The following is a 17,926-nucleotide window of genomic DNA, read 5'->3' as shown; positions in this document are numbered from 1 at the left end:
CCAGAAATTTGTACATTTCCCTTAAATTTTCAAATTTTGTGCAGTACAGGTTTTCAAAGTATGATCTGATGATTCTATGGATTTCCTCAGTGTCCATTCTTATGATCCCCTTTTCATTTCTGATTTCGTTAATTTGCATGTTCCCAGTCTGTCCTTTGGTACGTTTAGATAAAGGTTTGTCTATCTTGTTGATTTTCTCAAAGAACCAACTCTTCGTTACATTGATTTTTTTTGTATTGTTTTCCTAGTTTCTACTTTATTGATTTCAGCCCTCAATTTGATTATTTCCTGGCATCTACTACTCCTGGGTGAGTTTGCTTCTTTGTGTTCTAGAGCTTTCAGTTTTGCTGTTAATTCTCTAGTGTAGCTATTCTCCAGTTTCTTCATGTGGGCACTTAGTGAGATCCTTCAACTGATTGAGTGAGGCTCACACACATTAAAGGAAGCCAGTCTGCTTTACCCCAAGCTCATTGAATTGAACATGAACCCTGAGTTGACAGGTAAATCTGGCCACCACAACAGGTGATGTAGAAGAACAGCGAACCTTGGGGTGGGGAGTGGTGACACTGTAAGTTGTGAGGACACATTTTAAATCTGTAGTTGTTACAGACAGAAGTTTCAGCTCAAAATTAGGCACAATAATTGCCTGCAACAGAAATAGAGCCCTGTGACAGACATGGAAATTACCCCTCTTTCTACCTGAATTAGCACAACCTTACCCAGAGAACGAGCACCAGGTCACTTTCTAAGCCTTTGTCCCAGGAGCCTGAGGACACCCATCATTGTGTGATGTCTTAATAACTTCAGATCCCTCTCTGCATCTGAAATTGTGGCTGTTTCCTCAGGTCTAAGTCCAACCAGGCCCTATTGCTGCAGGCTGTCTACCTCATGTCTGGCCCAGTACCCTGGAGTGTCAGAGAGTTGTGTGCCAATAGCACAGTGCTCTTCTATTGGGCCCCAGCCCCCATGGGGTCTCTGTGAGTTGCTTGTCAGCCAATAACCACAGGTGTGTATCCTGTTTTCTAGTCCTGGCTTACAGCCCCAACCTTGCTCCACGGGCATCAGCCTCTAATTATGAAAACACTAACTCTTACACCTGAGGTTTTTCCACTGTGCTGCAAGTCTGTCTATAAGGCTGCTTCCTCCTTACAATATAAGACAGGCACACATTCTCTTAGCACAAATGGCTGAACCTCTTGTGTTCAATTTAAATCTCCAGGCTTTCACCTGATACATTAGACTTGCTCACACGTGTCTTAGTCCCCCAAGGCCAGCACAGCGCCCCCTGTCTGTGGTCTGGAATCACCTGTACCCCAGCTGATTCACCTGTGCTCAGTTCCTGGGGCTTGGGAAGGGCCCCCTCTGCAGGGAGAGGTCAGCATTGCTGGGCAGAGCTCATGTCTGGGGAAGAGCAGCACCATGGACAGAGGGCTGCATCTCAACATCTCTCCATGCCAGGTAGCAGAGAGGGGCCGGTTGGCCAGGATACATAACCTCCTGTCAGCCATGGTGGGGACAATGACTAGATAGAGGACAAAAGGACCACCTTCCATGAACATCATTCCTTCCAGAGACACATTCTCAGCCTCTACCTGTGACCCAGTAATTCTAGGGGCTCAGCTAAGATTGGCAGCAAAGCGTCAGAACCAAGAATAGGTGAGTCACAGGATCCCACTGCCAACCACCTTAGGCCATACCATTCATGCCTCAGTTTCTTCCTCTGTGGAATGGGGTCTGCAGTCTCTAGTCTAAAGATGCAGTACCTAGTGTCTTAGGGTCTCTATTGCTGAAATGAAACACCTTGACCAGAAGCAACATGGGGAGATTTCCTTGTCTTACACTTCCACACTGTAGTCCATCTCTGAAGAAAATTAGGAAAGGAACACAAGCAGGGTCAGAACATAAGTCAGGACCTAGGGAAGAGACCATGGAGGGGTGCTGCTTACTAGGTACATCTTCATGACTTGGTCACTATACTTTTATAGAGGACCCAGGTCACCAGCACAGGGCTTTCCACACCTACAGTGGGCTGAGCTGTCCCCTCCCCATGAATCACTAATTAAGAAAATGCACTACAGTGTTGCCTACAGCCCAATCTTAGGAAGTCGTTTTCTTAGTTGGCTCCCTCCTTTCAGATGACTCTAAGACCCTGTCAAGTTGACATAAAACAAGCAGGAAATGCCTGCATGGGGCTAGGGGTTTCCATGCAGTAGGGGTCTTGCTGGGCTAGCCTGTGCTAAGCTCTGGGTTTGATCTCCAGCCCCACAGAGAACTGGGCATGGAGATGAAATCCCAGCACTAGAGTTGCTGAGGCAGGAGGACCAGGAATTCAGGGTCATCCTCAACTACAACTGGGTCTGAGGACAACCTGGGCTACATGAGACCCTTCGGAGAGAAAAAGGAAGGAAGGAAGGATGGGGGGAGGATGCTGACAGGCATAGCTGTTCCATATATTCTGGGTGGGGTGAAAAGAATCTGGTCTGAGGCTCTCAAAAAGGACACACAGAGCCGGTCTTCAGGGCACAGGTGCTGTCCTCACAGGGCTGCTTTGTGACTGCCCTGCTGTGGCCTCAGAAAAGTGAGGAGATGGGCTGAGGAGATGGCCCTTAGGGTAGTCACACTCCAGGATCCAGGAGAAGGTTAGCTAGAAGCCCTAGTTGCCCTTGCCAGAGTCAGTCACCTTTTACATGATCCTGATCACAAACATCTGAGGAGGTCGGGCTTGTTTTCCAGAAGAAACCCAGGTGTGTCTTCCTCAGATAACCCAGAGCCTCAGTTGTAAATTTGTAGCTCTTTACCATCTTGCTAACATCTATATCCCAAAGTATTCACATTACGTTTCACAACAGTAGCAAACTTGAAGTTATGAAGTAGCTACAAAAATCATTTTGTGGTTGGGGGTCTCCACACTCTGAGGCCTGTATTAAAGGATAGCAGCATTAGGTAGGCTGAGGGCCACTGTCCTAGATCCAGGGGCGTCAGCCAGGTTCCTGATGGAAATGTGTTGCAGAGGTGTTGAGGAAATAATCCCTGGGGGTCTGGGCAGGGTCAACAGAGAGCCCTGTAGGGGCTAGCCTGAGGATATAGGCCACCTGGTGAAGCCAGGCAGCTGTTTCTAGGGACTTGGGCTCCTGGCTCACCGGTAGAACTGGGTTTCTCATTCATTATTGTCCTGGCTCCTGCTGCTACCTGTGGTTAGTTCTCCCTCTGCCCCTGCAGGACTGCATTTTAAGGAATCTACCAGCTCCTTGGTCTCCTCAGTATGGCTGCTGCTCCACTGATACACCCAGTCACTCTTATCAGGGACACGCCTGGTTACTACAGGGATGAGTACCACAGACTCTGGATGGTTTTATGCCTGGGATTTACCTCTGACCATCCAATTCATAATACGGTGAGCTTTGGGGCACCAGGGAGGCTGTATCCTGACCTTGTGGGTAGTTTTGGTGTGCTAGGGTGTGTGTTTTGGGGTAGATAATCACTCTGAATACTGCTCTGGGCTGTGGGTTTAGACTAACATGGAATCCGGGAGGCTAAACTCCTCTGTGATGATGCAGGAAGAGCATTTCTAGGTATGAAAACGGCTCCCCAAGTACCAGGGATGTCACTTGAGGGCAAAGTCCTGGGATAGGTGTGGCAGATACTTTGTATCTTCTGCCTGCTGTCTGCCTGAGGGAGTTGGTCTTACACCTGGGACAAGTGGCTGAGGTGCCAGTTAACATGGCCTCTTCTCCCAGCATCCCCCTTTGCCTATCTTTTTCAGGGTATGGCAGGCTTGCCTTGCAGTCTTCCCATAATTGTCCAGTCCATGGCCTGAGCCCCAACCCCCAACTTTGGCAACCTATCTCAACTCCTCTGGTCCTTTCCTATGTAACTCAGCCATTTTGTCTGTGCCAGTCTCTTGGCCCAGGCCACCCCACTTGGTCATCATCTCCTCTCCCCTCTCTCCTCACGTGGCCAGGCTCACAGTCATGTTCACTCCAAACTCACCCAGATGTCTCCATCTCTGCCTGTGCTCTCCCTTTTATCTACAATAAACCTTCTCCTCCTCCATACCTAGGAGCAGTCACGTCCTTCCTTTTTCATCCTTTTTCCCTTTCATCTGGGGCCAACTTTGATATGTTATTGAACCTCAGTTTGTCATAGTTTGGAAACCTAACAAGGGGATAATTCATCTGTAGCAGTATAAAAATAAAATCTTCAAGTAGATATGTGATTTTCTTTTTCTTTCTTTCTTTCTTTCTTTCTTTCTTTCTTTTTTTTTTTTTGAGGCAGGGTTTCTCTGTATTGTTTTGGAGGCTGTCCTGGAACTCTCTCTATAGACCAGGCTGGCCTCGAACTCACAGAGATCCTCCTGCCTCTGCCTCCTGAGTGCTGGGATTGTGATTTTCTTTAGACCCACACCAAATAGTGTAGGGAAAGTTTTAGCACCAAATATTTTCAGTTAAAAGAAAAGTGAGAGAAGAATTCTGTTAGTGAGAATATAAAAAAGACAGCTTCCATGAGAAACTTTGTTCAGTAAATAAATTCATTAGAGTCACATGTCTCCCAGCATCCTGCTTCTGGGCAGCCTTGGGTTAAAGTAGCTGTTGGATCCACGTGTGCCTAGAGGGGCAGATGCAGCTTCCAGAATAGCTTCTTGGACAATTGAGTTAAAGGGGGTGAGGAGAATCTGAGGCTCCCAGACAAAGCTGTTGCTAAGGGACACATCCACTGGAATGTCCTATTGAGTCACCCTTGAACTCGCTTTGTAGTTCAGGCTGGACTGACACTTCTGTTCCTCTGCCACAGTCTCTTGAGTCATTTGGGATTCCAGGTTGCAACACCAGGCCCAACATTATGCTTGTCTTTCTTTTTTCTCTTCCCTTCTTACTTAACTCTCTCCTTTCATTTCTCTCTCTGTGTGTTCTCTCTTGGTTAGTATACCAAGAAATAATTTGCATGGTAGCATTTACCACACACACATACACACACACACACACACACACACACACACACACACACACACACACTGCAGAAGCAGGAGATGTCTAAGTTCAAAGTCACATTGGCCCTTTTAGTCATTTCCAGGATGTCCAGGTCTACACAGAGATCCTGCCTCAAATAAGTTACAAATACAAAAGCAAGTAAATGAATTTTCAAAACAAACAAAACCTATGAGCCTGAGTTAGGATCCCAGCAGCCACATAAAAAGCCCCATGTGTCTCTGCTGCCCATAACTTCAGTGCTGTGGGGGCGGAGTCAGAGTCCCTACTTCAAAAACATGAGGGAGAAAGTGATGGAGCAGATGCCTGAGTCTCCTTTGTCCTTTGTCCTCTGCAGGCTGTCACATATATACATCACACACACACACACACACACATCACACTCACTCTCACATCACACATACTCCACTGTTACTCCCATTCTAACCCCGGCACACACACACACACTGGTTGTCTCACACACTCATATAATCTCAGAACTCCCTTACTCACAACTAACTTTCTTATGCATTCTAACAACTCACTCTCTCATACATTCTGACTCACTCTCTCATACTATATGAGTGTGTGAGTGTGTGTGTGTGAGACAGAGAGAGAATACGTGTGCTAGTGTATGTGAGTATGTGTGAATTTAATGTGACTATGTGTGTGTGTGTGATGTGCTTATGTGATATATTTGAGTGTGTGTGTGAGTGTGTGTGACTGTCAGAGTGTGAGTGTGACTGTGTGACTGTGTGTGTGTTTGTGTGATTTCCCCCATACAGTTGCAGGCTGGGACAGAACCTTCTCAGTGAGATCTCAGCAAGAATCAGGAGGGTTTTTTTTTCAATCTGAGGCCTCAGAGGAAAGCTTTTAATTTTGCAGGCTGTGAGGACTTGGGAACACTCCCTGGGCCACCTTGATTCAAAGCATCCAGTGACAATGGAAGTTTCAAATAAAATGTAGTTTACTACATAAGTAGGTGGCCCATCAATGTGGCCCCTGTTTCTTCACTGTTATGCCCCTTCACGGCAAACATAAAGTCAGAATACCCAAAGGGGGACAGACTCTCAAACCTTTTAAGGACCACAACCAGGACAGTGACCTGCCACAGTGTGACAGGTGAAAAAAATGCAGGCATTCACAGGAAGACAGGAGGACACAGTAGGGAGTCTGTGACATGCTCTCTGCTCTGTGGTCTAACTGGCATTTGGTTATAGTTTATAGCGGCTGATTCCGGAAGACAGGAGGACAGTGGTAAGGAGTCTGTGACATGCTCTCTGCACTGTGGTCTAACTGGTGTTTGGTTATAATTTATAGTGGCTGATTCCTTCCTTTGTTTTTCTTTCTCTTTGTTTTGTTTTTCAAGACAAGGTTTCTCTGTCATCCACCACCATGCCTGGCTATAGCAACTTTTTCACTTTGTTGCTTTCTATGCTGGCTAAGGTTTCTGTTTTGCATTTATTAAAGGCACTTGAAGCTCACCATCAACACCACATTGCATTTATTTGGTAAAAACATTGCCTGGTGCCCTGTGTGTGTGTGCATATGTGTGTTATGCTTAATGAATGTTCAGGTAACTGGCTCTGTCACTCTCTACCTTATGTCCTGAGACAGCATCTTCCATCAAATCTGGAGCTAGACTTGCTGTCAGGAAACCCTGGTGGTCCTCCCGTCTTAGTTTTCCACAGCCCTGGCACATGTATGACCCTGGTTTTTACATGGGAGTTGGAGATTCACACTTAGGTCCTCATGCCTGTGCAGATAGTACACTTAACCTATGGAGCCATCTGTCCAGAATCTGTCTCAGTTTTCAAAGGAGAATTTTTAAAACTCTGGAAATGGCTGAGACAGAGCCCCAGCATGCAATCCAGCATCCGTGAAAGGTGCTGTGTGTCTGGAGACTGTGGCTACTGTGTGGGAGAAGCTGGGGATGAGCAGGGATGGGCAGAGGGAGGTTAGGGTCAGACCAGGCAGAAGAGCAGCAGACATCCCAGGCTCTGGGAAGACAGAGATGGTGGAGACAAGGCTGTGTTTATGGCTATTTGAACCTCCCATCTTGACCTTTGAAGCAAAAAAGCTAGTCCAGCACCCAGGTATGATTGATGGTGTCTGTCCCTAATGTACCTCTCCCCACCATTCCGTTCAGCCTGGAGCCGGTATAACTGTCACGTTGTGGCGGGTGGAAGAATGCTGCAAAATACCCCTCTCGTACTACTTCCCAAGTGTGACATGTCTCCCCAGGATGTGGCAGAAATATTCATATTTTTCATACAGTGGGACAGACTCAAGCTTCTGGATAATAGAGGAACATGTCCGGGTAAGTGTGTTGTGTCTCCCAGTGGAAGCTGCAGCAGGTGGGTGTCAGATGCAAATGCTTCTCATCCTCTCTCACCCCAGGAAGTATTTTCCTGTCCTTCATTTATTCTTTGTCCCTCACATCATGCATCTCCATACCCTTCACTTCCCTGCCCCTACTTATCCATCCTCTGCAAGCTACCCCTCTCCCAAAATAAAATGAAAATAATTTAAGAGAAAAAAGAAGACAAGGAGGGATAAGGAAAAATTAATCTCATCATGGAAACTGTAGAGTGGCGTGGGGATCATGCAGGAAACCCCTTTATCTGTATGTGTTTACTTGCAGTTGTTCTTTGCAGAGTCACTGGTCTGGTTCAAGGCCTTTGGTTTCTGCTACACTAGCTATGCTGGGCTCTTACTGGACTCCTCCTGGTTATCCTGCTGGTGCTCTGTGTAGTGGAAATCCTGCACCTTTGAGTCTTCAGTTTCTCTCCCTTCAAGGGCTCAGGCAGATCACAGATGGGGTGGATGTCCGGGAGGACCAACAAGAAACCCTGGTTCTGGGCCTGGGAAGTGGCAGGGTTTGTCAGCCTGCCGGCTCTCCCTTGTCCTCATCCATAGGGTGAGCTCTCCAGCATTGCCCTGGCTAGGTCACCCCTTGCACAGATGAGCAAGGGGCAGGGCCAGTTTTCCTGGTTTCATGTCCTCAGGGTCAGATCTCCCAAGGCTGCACCTAGGGCCAGCGCTACTGTGTTGTCCAGGTGTGGCAGAGGGGACACTCCCCTGAGAGCTGTAGCTGATGAGGGGCAGGAACAGCTGTCCCCAGGGAGATTCTCACCTCTCCTTCATTCAAATCTTCCTTTAAAAACTCTAACAGGGCCATTTTTAGTGGAGGTTTTGGGGAGGGTTGTTGTGTGACAAATCCTTTCCTTGGGAGGCAAAACATACTCATCTCCTCACCCCAGGCAGAGAACCCAAAGCAGACAAAAGTGCAGATACCAGCCAGCTCATCTGTGTGAAGCAATAAGTTTCATTTGAGTCACTTATAGGAATATGGTGAGGGTGAGGGATCACTTACAGGAGCAGAAATGACTCAAAGACAGCTGCATCACCAAAGGACACCCAGCACTGATGACAGAAGGCTCACAAAGCTGGGACCCTGGAGCACACTGCACAGCCTGCTGGCAGCTCAGCAGGTTGGAGAGTGTCCTTTCCAGGTGCCTCAGATGGGCTAAACCCCTCCCAGGCAGAGTGGCTGGTTTCAGATTGGCTGGATCGCTCCTTTTGTGTGAGAGTCTTTGCTGCTTGGTTCTGCTTCCTCTGGCAGAGAGGGGCCTAGTGAATCTGGTCAGTTTCAGGGAGTTCTTGAAGATATTTTTGTTGTTGACCTCTCTACATGAGGAGGCTAATAATACAATAGAGTGGAGACAGCCTGGTGAGGGAGGGGGGTATCCGTGCACACCTGTGGGTATTTGTGCATAGTGGGGCAGCTGTGGAAGTAATGCTCAACCCTGGCTATAGAATTCACACCCCAGATCTCCTTCTGCCCCCTTCCCCTCTGTGCTGCCTCAAGTCTGAATGGTCATTGCCTTTTAGAGCTGGCTAGATGTGTGTCACCCAGGATCCTCATGGCTGTTCTCTCTCCTGCAGATTGGCGAGGTAGAGCAACTAGTCCTACAGATGGAGGGCCAAGTCGGTAAGACAGGCACCAGAAGGTTTTCTCTCTGTATAGGAAGAGAGTGCTGATGTCTCTCCCTGGGATTTCCTTGTGTGGCCACCTGTCACCCTTGGATATAAGTGCTGTGAGCTTACCCAACAATAAGCACAGAGTCACCCTCATTTCTGGAAAAAATTCCATGTGTCCAGTGTTTCATGTCAGAGCTAAGCAAACAGACACTGGGTATTGGATTGCAGGTCCTGAGACCACAGAGCCCTGGAATAGCAGTGATGGGAGTAGAACCTAGTGACCTTGTCTCTCCAGTTTAATCACACTGGAGTGCTGGGTGCTATTGGCCCAAGAGGACCTACACTGGGTTGGAAGCAGCTCTACCTGTCTGAGGAAAGAGTGGCCCGGGGGCAGGGCTGGAGCTGGACTGGCTGGAGCATAGCCTTTTGGTCCAGCACCCAGTTCTGTGGGGATTCACTGAGCAGTCTCTCCTTGGTCCTCTCTAGGTCATGACAGCCCTTCAGGGCCCTGCCCCTTGTACCGTCAGTGAAAATTTTATGCATCTAATTCTCTGCTTGTTCCCCAGGTCTCTAGTCTGGCAGTGCCTCCTGCTCGGCTCAGCTGTAATCTTCAGATGATCTGCTTCTGTGATCCTGGCTGTCTATGTCCTGAGCCTTCTCCCTTCCTGGGTACAGCTTGGCTTTCTTATCTTCCTTTGCCTCTTATGCTGACCTTACAGATCGTCCTTCTGAAGACCTTTTGTTCCTTTGAGTCCCTCCCCTGGGCTCCCAGTGCAGCATGCCCCTCAGGTGACTCTGATCTGGAGGTGCCTGTGGAGCAGGCATGGATGGGGACCCAACGCCCTGTGGATCTCTGAGCTACCAATGCTGGCTTGAAGTTGACCCGGTGCTGGGCAGAGGACTCTGTGCTCTGTGCTTGAAGGCACAAGGGGGATGTGCACAGGGAGCATCTGGTCACTTCTCCCACATGCTCAGGACTTGGCTCCCAGAAGTGATGCTGACCCTAACGCCTGCCCCAAACTTGTTTTTAACTAATTAAACTTACTACTTTTGCTTAAATTCTGTGTTGGCCTGGTCTGTCCTTATCTGGGTTCTCATGCAGAAAGTAGAAACTTTCCCCTGAAAGACCCCCGCCACGCTCATGTAAACCGCGCCCTTTCTAAGAGCTCGAAATTCAAATGTAAACCGTGCCCTTCCTAAGAGCGCGAAATTCAAAAGCTGTGACATCACCAAGACGAGTACCCTATCGGCGGTGCTCTCACCTTCTACCTCATTTTGCATATCAAGCCTGCCGGACCTGATTGAGAGCTGTTCTTGCAAGGTCCGCAGGACTTGATATGCAAATAAAGCCACTTCTATATAAGTTGTACTGGATCCAGCCCGGTATGCTCAGCCTCCAGAAGTGCTGCAGCATCCGCAGGCGCCTGTGTGAGCAATAAAGAACCCTCTTGCTTTTGCATCCAGTGGCTCTGTCTCGATTTTTGAGCGAGGGTCTCCTGCAGGGAAGATTCCCTTTGGGGGGGTCTTTCATTGGAGGTCCCACCGAGATCAGAAGACCCCTGCCCAACTCGACCAGAAGCCCACTGGGAGGTAAGCTGGCCAGCATCAGTGTTCCCTGTTGGTAACTGTGTCTGTTTTGTTGTCTGTATGACTCAGATCCGGGTCACTCGGTATCTGGGCGGCTTGAGAAGGAGCTGACAAGCTCGGACTTCTCCGCCCGCCACCCTGGAAGACGTTCCAGGGGACGTAGAGGTAGGGGCTCGACTTTTCGGAGCCCATGGTATATCTCAGGGATATGCCCCTCTATTGGAGAATCAAGGGCCTCTGGTTCTTGAGTCTCCATCTGAATTTTTTTTTCCGGTACTACGCTGAAACTGTGCAGCGCGTCTGGTCGCCGGCTGTCTTGTTGTATTGTGTCTGTCTGTTTGTTCTTGTTTGCATTTGAAGTCATCATGGGACAGTCCCTAACCACCCCCTTAAGCCTAACTCTAGGACACTGGTCTGAGGTTTGAGAACGCACCCGCAACCAGGCAGTCGATGTAAAGAAAAAGAAGTGGCAGACCTTTTGCTCCTTGGAATGGCCCACTTTTAACGTGGGTTGGCTGAGGGACGGCACCTTTAACCTTGATACTATTCTGCAGGTCAAAGAGAAGTTTTTTGCCAAAGGATCCCATAGGCACCCAGACCAGGTCGCCTGCATCGTAACCTGGGAGAACTTGGCTTACGACCCACCTCCATGGGTCACTCCCTTTGTCTCTCCTAAACCCGCTCCTTCTCCCCCTGCCCCTCCGGAACATGCTCCTTCTGCCCCCGCTCCTACGGCACACTCTCCTTCTCTCCCCCCTCCTATGGCACTTCCTCCTCCTCCTCCTTCTGCTCCCCCAGCTCCCTCTTATTTCTCATCCCTGTACCCTACCCTCACCCGGGGAACGATCTCCCAAACCCGTCCTTCCCCCGGATCCTAACTCCCCCCTAATGGATTTGCTCTCTGATGACCCCCCCTCCCTATCACCCGCCTCCGTTGCAGCCAGTCCCGATAGGAGCTCAACAGACGCCCCCAGTGGGAGACCAGAGGAGCGTCACCTACTCACCTCCTAACTCCCCAGTTGCAGGCCGTCTCCGGGGGCGGAGAGACCAACTGCCCTCAGAGATTACCTCCCAGGCATTCCCCTTACGACAAGGAGGGAACGGCCAACTGCAATACTGGCCATTCTCTGCCTCTGACCTATACAACTGGAAACAGCACAACCCTCCTTTCTCCAAGGATCCTGTCACCTTGACTAATTTAATAGAATCTATATTAATTACTCATCAACCTACTTGGGATGACTGCCAGCAGCTCTTGCAAACCCTCCTGACCTCAGAGGAGAAACAGGGTTTTTCTAGAAGCAAGGAAGAATGTGCCAGGGGAGAACAGACAGCTGACTCAGCTACCGAATGAGATTGATGCCGCCTTCCCCTTGACCAGACCCAACTGGGATTTTACCACAGATGCAGGTAGGGGACACCTATGCCTTTATCGCCAGTTGCTCATAGCGGGCCTCCGAGGGGCCGGTAGACTCCCAGTCAATTTGGCACAGGTAAAGCAAGTAATTCAGGGTTCCGAAGAGTCTCCTGCCGCCTTTCTAGAAAGACTCAAGGAAGCCTATCGCATGTACACTCCCTATGACCCGGACAAACCGGGACAGGCTACCGGCGTGGCCATGGCATTTATATGGCAGTCGGCGCCTGACATTAGGATTAAGTTACAGAGGCTGGATGGACTACAGGGCTACACCATCCAGGATCTACTAAAGGAAGCAGAACATATCTATAATAAGAGGGAGACTGTAGAAGAGAGAGAGGACCGTATACGCAGAGAAACTGAAGAGAAGGAGACAGCTAGGGACCGTAAACAAAGTAAGGAGCTAAGCCGCCTCTTGGTCACTTTAGTGCAGAACAGCAATAGGTCACATAGGCAGGGAGACCAAAGGAGGCCCAGGGTGGAGCAGGACCAGTGTACCTATTGCAAGGAGCAAGGCCACTGGGTGAGAGAATGCCCAAAGCGACCCCGAAAACCAAAGGGTCCGCGGCCGGAAACCTCCCTTCTGGCTTTAGATGAAGACTAGGGAGCCAAGGCTGGGAGGCCCCACCCGCGCCTAGGCTAACTCTCAGAGTCGGGGGGCAACCAGTCACCTTCCTAGTCGACACCGGAGCTCAGCACTCCGTCCTCACCACCTCCTCGGGCCAACTCAGCGGACGGACAGCCTGGGTGCAAGGGGCCACCGGTGGAAGGTGATACCATTGGACTACTGAAAGGAAGGTACATTTGGCTACTAGTAAGGTTTCTCATTCTTTCCTCCACGTCCCCGACTGTCCATACCCACTACTGGGACGAGACCTACTGACCAAACTCAGAGCACAGATCCATTTCGAGGGGAATGAGGCCACAGTGTCAGACCCAAATGGAGCCCCTCTCCAAGTATTAACTCTCAAAATGGAAGATGAATACAGATTGTTTGAGGGGGAACCTACAGTGAAACCTGAGATAGACTCTTGGCTGGAAGATTTTCCCTTGGCCTGGGCCGAAACCGGGGGCATGGGATTAGCCAAACAACAACCTCCCATTGTCATTGAGTTAAAGGCAACAGCTACACCCATCTCAATTAAACAGTATCCCATGCCTAATGAGGCCTATCAAGGAATTAAGCCTCACATCAAAAGACTCTTGGACCAGGGGATCTTAACTCCCTGTCGGTCACCATGGAACACCCCACTTCTACCCGTCAAAAAGCCTGGCACAGGCGACTACGGACCGGTACAGGATCTTAGGGAAGTTAATAAGAGGGTGGAGGATATACACCCCACAGTGCCCAACCCATATAACCTTTTGAGTACCCTACCACCCACTCATCCGTGGTATACGGTACTAGACCTAAAAGATGCCTTCTTTTGTCTCTGGCTAAGCCCTAAGAGCCAGCCAATGTTTGCTTTTGAATGGAGGGACCCGAACTAGGAATTTCAGGACAATTGACCTGGACGCGACTCCCCCAGTGATTCAAGAACAGCCCCACTCTCTTCGATGAAGCCTTACATTGGGACCTTGTGGACTTCCGGGTTCAGCACCCATCCCTGATTCTACACCAGTACGTGGATGATCTCCTACTGGCAGCTCCAACCGAACGGGACTGTCTTAAAGGTACCGGGGCCCTACTACAAACCCTCAGACATCTTGGGTACAGAGCCTCCGCCAAGAAGGCCCAAATTTGCCAGACGGAAGTGACTTATCTGGGGTACAAATTAAAAGAAGGACAGTGTTGGCTAACGGCCTCGCACAAGGAAACTATATCCCAGATCCCAGTTCCCCGGGTTCACCGGCAACTGAGAGAATTCTTGGGCACTGCCGGGTTCTGCAGGTTGTGGATCCCCGGATTCACCGAAATGGCGGCTCCTCTGTATCCCCTAACCAAACAAGGGGCTCCCTTTGAATGGACAGAGGCACAACAGCAGCCCTTTAGTAACATTAAATGGGCCCTACTCTCCTCTCCGGCTTTGGGCTTGCCCGACATAACCAAACCTTTCAACCTATTCATGGACGAGAAGCAAGGCTTTGCAAAGGGGGTCTTGACCCAGAGGTTCGGGCCATGGAAGCAACCCATAGCCTACTTGTCCAAGAAATTGGACCCAGTAGCCTCCGGATGGCCCCCTTGCTTGAGAATGGTGGCGGCCATTGCGATCCTCGTCAAGGACGCAACAAAGCTGACTCTGGGACAGCCATCAACTGTACTGGCACCACATGCGGCTGAGTCTATCGTCTGCCAGCCTCCTGATCGTTGGCTGTCCAACACCCGCATGACCCATTACCAGTCCCTGCTCCTGGACGCTGATAGGATTCGCTTCGGCCCAGCAGTCGCCCTTAGTCCTGCAACTCTGCTGCCACTGCCAGAGGGCCCTACGTCCCACGACTGCCTGCAGATCCTCTCGGAAGCACATGGGACCAGAGTTGACCTGTCCGATCAGCCATTAAAAGACACGGACCACACGTGGTACACGGACGGCAGTAGCTACTTGCTCAATGGAGAACGACGAGTAGGAGCAGCAGTGACCACCGAAAACCAGGTAGTCTGGGCCAGCGCCCTTCCGGGAGGCACCTCCGCACAGCGGGCGGAACTCATCGCTCTAACTCAGGCGCTCCAGCTGGCAGAAGGTAAGAGACTCAATGTATATACCAATAGCTGGTATGCCTTCGCCACCGCCCACGTACATGGGGAAATCTACCGGAGGAGGGGACTCCTAACCTCAGAGGGCAAGGAAATTAAAAATAAAACTGAGATCTTGGCCCTGCTCAAGGACCTATTCCTCCCCAAGAAATTGAGCATCGTGCACTGCCCAGCGCACCAAAGAGGAGACAGTGCAGAGGCAAAAGGCAATCGTCTTGCAGATGAGACTGCTAAACAGGCCGCTGTGGGCCCCCAGCTCCTCACCGTCACGATCTTAACTGAACCAGGACGGACCCAGCTAATGAACTGGGAATATAGTACTGAGGACTTAGATTTGATACAGAAACTAGGAGTGGACTATGATCCAGAGCGGGACAGATGGGTGCACCAAGGAAAATCCATTGTGCCAACTAAACCGACAAAGGACCTAATTAATAACCTCCACAAACTAACTCATCTAAGTGCCCGAAAAATGCAAGTCCTGGTGGACCGAGCGGAGACGGGAAAACTTTTCCTCAATAAAGATAAGGCCCTACAAAAGGTCACAGAGACTTGTACGGCTTGCGCTCAAGTCAACGCAGGACGAGCCAAGACTGCCCCCGGGGTCCGTCTCCGGGGACACCGACCTGGAGTCCAGTGGGATATAGACTTTACTGAAATTAAACCTGGCATGTATGGCTACAAATATCTCCTAGTTTTTATAGACAACTTTTCTGGATGGGTAGAGGCCTACCCCACCAAACATGAGACTGCAAAGGTGGTCATGAAGAAACTATTAGAAGAAATCCTTCCCCGATATGGGATGCCTCAGGTAATAGGATCAGACAATGGACCGGCCTTTGTCTCCCAGGTGAGTCAGCAGGTGGCCAAGATACTGGGAATTGATTGGAAATTACACTTTGCATATAGACCCCAGAGCTCAGGTCAGGTAGAATGTATGAATAGAACAATTAAGGAGGTCTTATCTAAATTAACGCTAGCAACTGGCTCAAAGGATTGGGTAAAACTCCTACGCCTGGCTCTGTATCGAGCCAGGAACACCCCAGGCCCTCACGGCCTTACCCCTTTTGAAATTCTATATGGAGCTCCACCCCCCCCGCCATCAATTTCTTTGATTCTGATATTTCAGACTATGCTAATTCCCCCTCTCTCCAAGCACACCTGCAGGCCCTGCAGATCGTGCAGAAGGAAGTTTGGAAGCCCTTAGCAGCCGCCTACCGGGACGCCACTGATACGCGAACAGTGCCTCACCAGTTCCAAATCGGAGACTCAGTCTGGGTCCGGAGACACCAAACCAAAAACCTCGAGCCTCGCTGGAAGGGACCATATATGGTACTCCTGACAATGCCTACAGCACTGAAAGTTGACGGTATCGCCGCCTGGATCCACGCATCTCACGTGAAGGCTGCCTACCCGGACGCTTCCACATCTCCTGCCCAGGCATGGAGACTCCAACGCTCTCAAAACCCCCTAAAGGTAAGACTTATTCGAAATTAGTTGTCTTGTTTGCCCTTTTGACTACCCCCACCCTGTCGACCAGCCCCCATACCCTAAAACAATTAACCTGGCAGATAATCGCCCCAACAGGAAATGTCTTGTGGTCTCAGTCAGGGAACCATGCCGTGGGAACCTGGTGGCCCTCACTCACCCCAGACTTCTGCCAACTGGTGGCAGGGTCAGACTATTGGGATATACCCGACTATGAGGCAGACACATTGCCAGAAAAACTAAGATCAAACCCTGGCAATAGAAGTGTGCATGGCTATGGTGTCCAGGGAGTCCGGACCCCAATAGGGTGTGCCACCATCGAGAAACGGTGTAAACTGGGTCACCAAGACTTTTACGTGTGCCCAAAGGATGGGAGGGACTTCCACACATCTCATAAATGTGGAAGCTATGACTCTTACTTTTGAGCCTCCTGGGGCTGTGAGACCACTGGCGGTGCATACTGGAACCCCTCATCTTCCTGGGACAAGGTCACCATATTAAAGGGCTGGGGAAAGGGACATTGTTCCAGCTGTTCTGGAGGACTCTGCCTTCCCCTTAACATCCCCTTTACACCGAGTGGTAAAAAGGCTCCAGAATGGATCAGGGGATATACTTGGGGGCTCTGCTGGTACACAGAAGGAGAAGATCGGGGGGTTAACTTTAAAATACAACTTAGAGTACAACAGGCCTCCCAACCAATCGGTCCCAACCAAGTCCTGGCGGAGCAGAGGCCGGCATCCTCCTCCGGTTTCATACCAACCCCCCTGCCAGTGGGTAACTCAGTTAGAGTTGAAATAACCACACCAACCTCGCCCCCTAACCAGTCCCAGGATGCCCAGTCCCAGGAAGACTTCCTGGGGACAGGGATAGACTTATTAACTTAGTAAAAGGAGCCCACCAGGCCCTTAACTCCTCAGACCCCTATCGAGCTAGAGACTGTTGGCTCTGCCTCAGCGTAGGTCCCCCCTATTATGAGGGAATTGCTGTTTCAGGAAATTTCTCTAATTATACCAGAGCCCCAGAATCGTGTTTGGTACTGCCTCACCACAAGCTAACTTAACCCGACGTTTCTGGGCAAGGGACATGTTTGGGTCAGGTTCCTAGGTCGCACCAGCCACTCTGAAATCGGACCGTCCAAACTCTGTCAGCAGGGAACTATTATCTGGCCGCCCCAAATGGTACGTACTGGGCCTGTAACACAGGTCTCACCCCCTGTATATCGGCCCAAGTGTGGAGCCAAACCTCAGAGTTCTGTGTGTTGATCCAGCTGTGGCCCAGGATCACCTATCATAGTTCAGAGACCGTTTATGAGTTCTTCGAAGACACCCCTAGAAGGCAGAGGAGGGAGCCAGTAACTATGACCCTCGCGATCCTCCTGGGAGTCGGGGGGATTGCGGCAGGGATAGGCACTGGAACTCATGCCATGATACAGACAGGGAGATTCCAAGCCTTGCATGACGCCATGCATTCAGACCTAAAAGCGGTTGAAAAGTCAGTCACTGCCCTCGAAAGATCCCTGACCTCTCTATCTGAAGTTGTTCTACAAAATAGACAGGGATTAGACTTACTCTTTTTAAAGGAGGGCGGATTATGTGCGGCCCTTAAAGAAGAATGTTGCTTTTATGCAGACCAGCCAGGGGTAGTGAGAGAGACAATGGCTAAGCTAAGAGAGAGGCTGGCCCTGCGAGAAAGAGAATTTAGTTCACAACAAGGCTGGTTTGAAGGATGGTATAACAGATCACCCTGGTATGTTACCTTACTTTCAACTCTTATGGGACCTCTAGTTATACT

At 50.0% G+C, this 17,926-nt stretch overlaps 2 protein-coding genes across 3 annotated transcripts; both read left to right on the top strand.

Moving 5' to 3' along the window:
- The first annotated feature begins 2,826 nt into the window (after positions 1-2,826).
- Positions 2,827-10,000, top strand: LOC110340609 (protein TCL1B2-like). 2 transcript variants are annotated; one of them, XM_021226162.2, is made up of 6 exons: positions 2,827-2,943; positions 3,220-3,394; positions 6,185-6,221; positions 7,114-7,284; positions 8,913-8,958; positions 9,515-10,000. In XM_021226162.2, the coding sequence occupies exons 2-6, from the start codon at positions 3,263-3,265 to the stop codon at positions 9,564-9,566; spliced, it is 438 nt and encodes a 145-aa protein (XP_021081821.1). In that variant the 5' UTR covers positions 2,827-2,943; positions 3,220-3,262; the 3' UTR covers positions 9,567-10,000. The 2 variants fall into 2 exon arrangements, with proteins under 2 accessions (XP_021081821.1, XP_040598489.1); XM_040742555.1 differs by lacking the exon at positions 6,185-6,221.
- Positions 10,001-11,552: 1,552 nt separating this feature from the next.
- On the top strand, positions 11,553-16,144 carry LOC121139542. The gene is made up of 2 exons (XM_040743403.1): positions 11,553-15,570; positions 15,804-16,144. The coding sequence occupies exons 1-2, from the start codon at positions 13,869-13,871 to the stop codon at positions 16,142-16,144; spliced, it is 2,043 nt and encodes a 680-aa protein (XP_040599337.1). The 5' UTR covers positions 11,553-13,868.
- The last annotated feature ends 1,782 nt before the right edge of the window (positions 16,145-17,926 follow it).

Source organism: Mesocricetus auratus, unplaced genomic scaffold, assembly GCF_017639785.1.
Source record: "Mesocricetus auratus isolate SY011 unplaced genomic scaffold, BCM_Maur_2.0 Super-Scaffold_15014, whole genome shotgun sequence".
Taxonomy (NCBI): Eukaryota; Metazoa; Chordata; class Mammalia; order Rodentia; family Cricetidae; genus Mesocricetus; species Mesocricetus auratus.
The sequence above is the reverse complement of the archived record's forward strand: the minus strand, read 5'-3'. Positions and strand labels throughout refer to the sequence as shown.

Bases quoted from the DNA above. Each gene is read 5' to 3' on its own strand.
- LOC121139542 (XM_040743403.1), top strand. From the start codon at position 13,869: ATGGCGGCTCCTCTGTATCCCCTAACCAAACAAGGGGCTCCCTTTGAA. The intron at 15,571-15,803 runs GTCAGGTAGAAT...CCTCTCTCCAAG, and splicing joins ATATAGACCCCAGAGCTCAG to CACACCTGCAGGCCCTGCAG.
- LOC110340609 (XM_021226162.2), top strand. From the start codon at position 3,263: ATGGCTGCTGCTCCACTGATACACCCAGTCACTCTTATCAGGGACACG. The intron at 3,395-6,184 runs GTGAGCTTTGGG...ATTTGGTTATAG, and splicing joins ACCATCCAATTCATAATACG to TTTATAGCGGCTGATTCCGG. The intron at 8,959-9,514 runs GTAAGACAGGCA...CTTGTTCCCCAG, and splicing joins ACAGATGGAGGGCCAAGTCG to GTCTCTAGTCTGGCAGTGCC.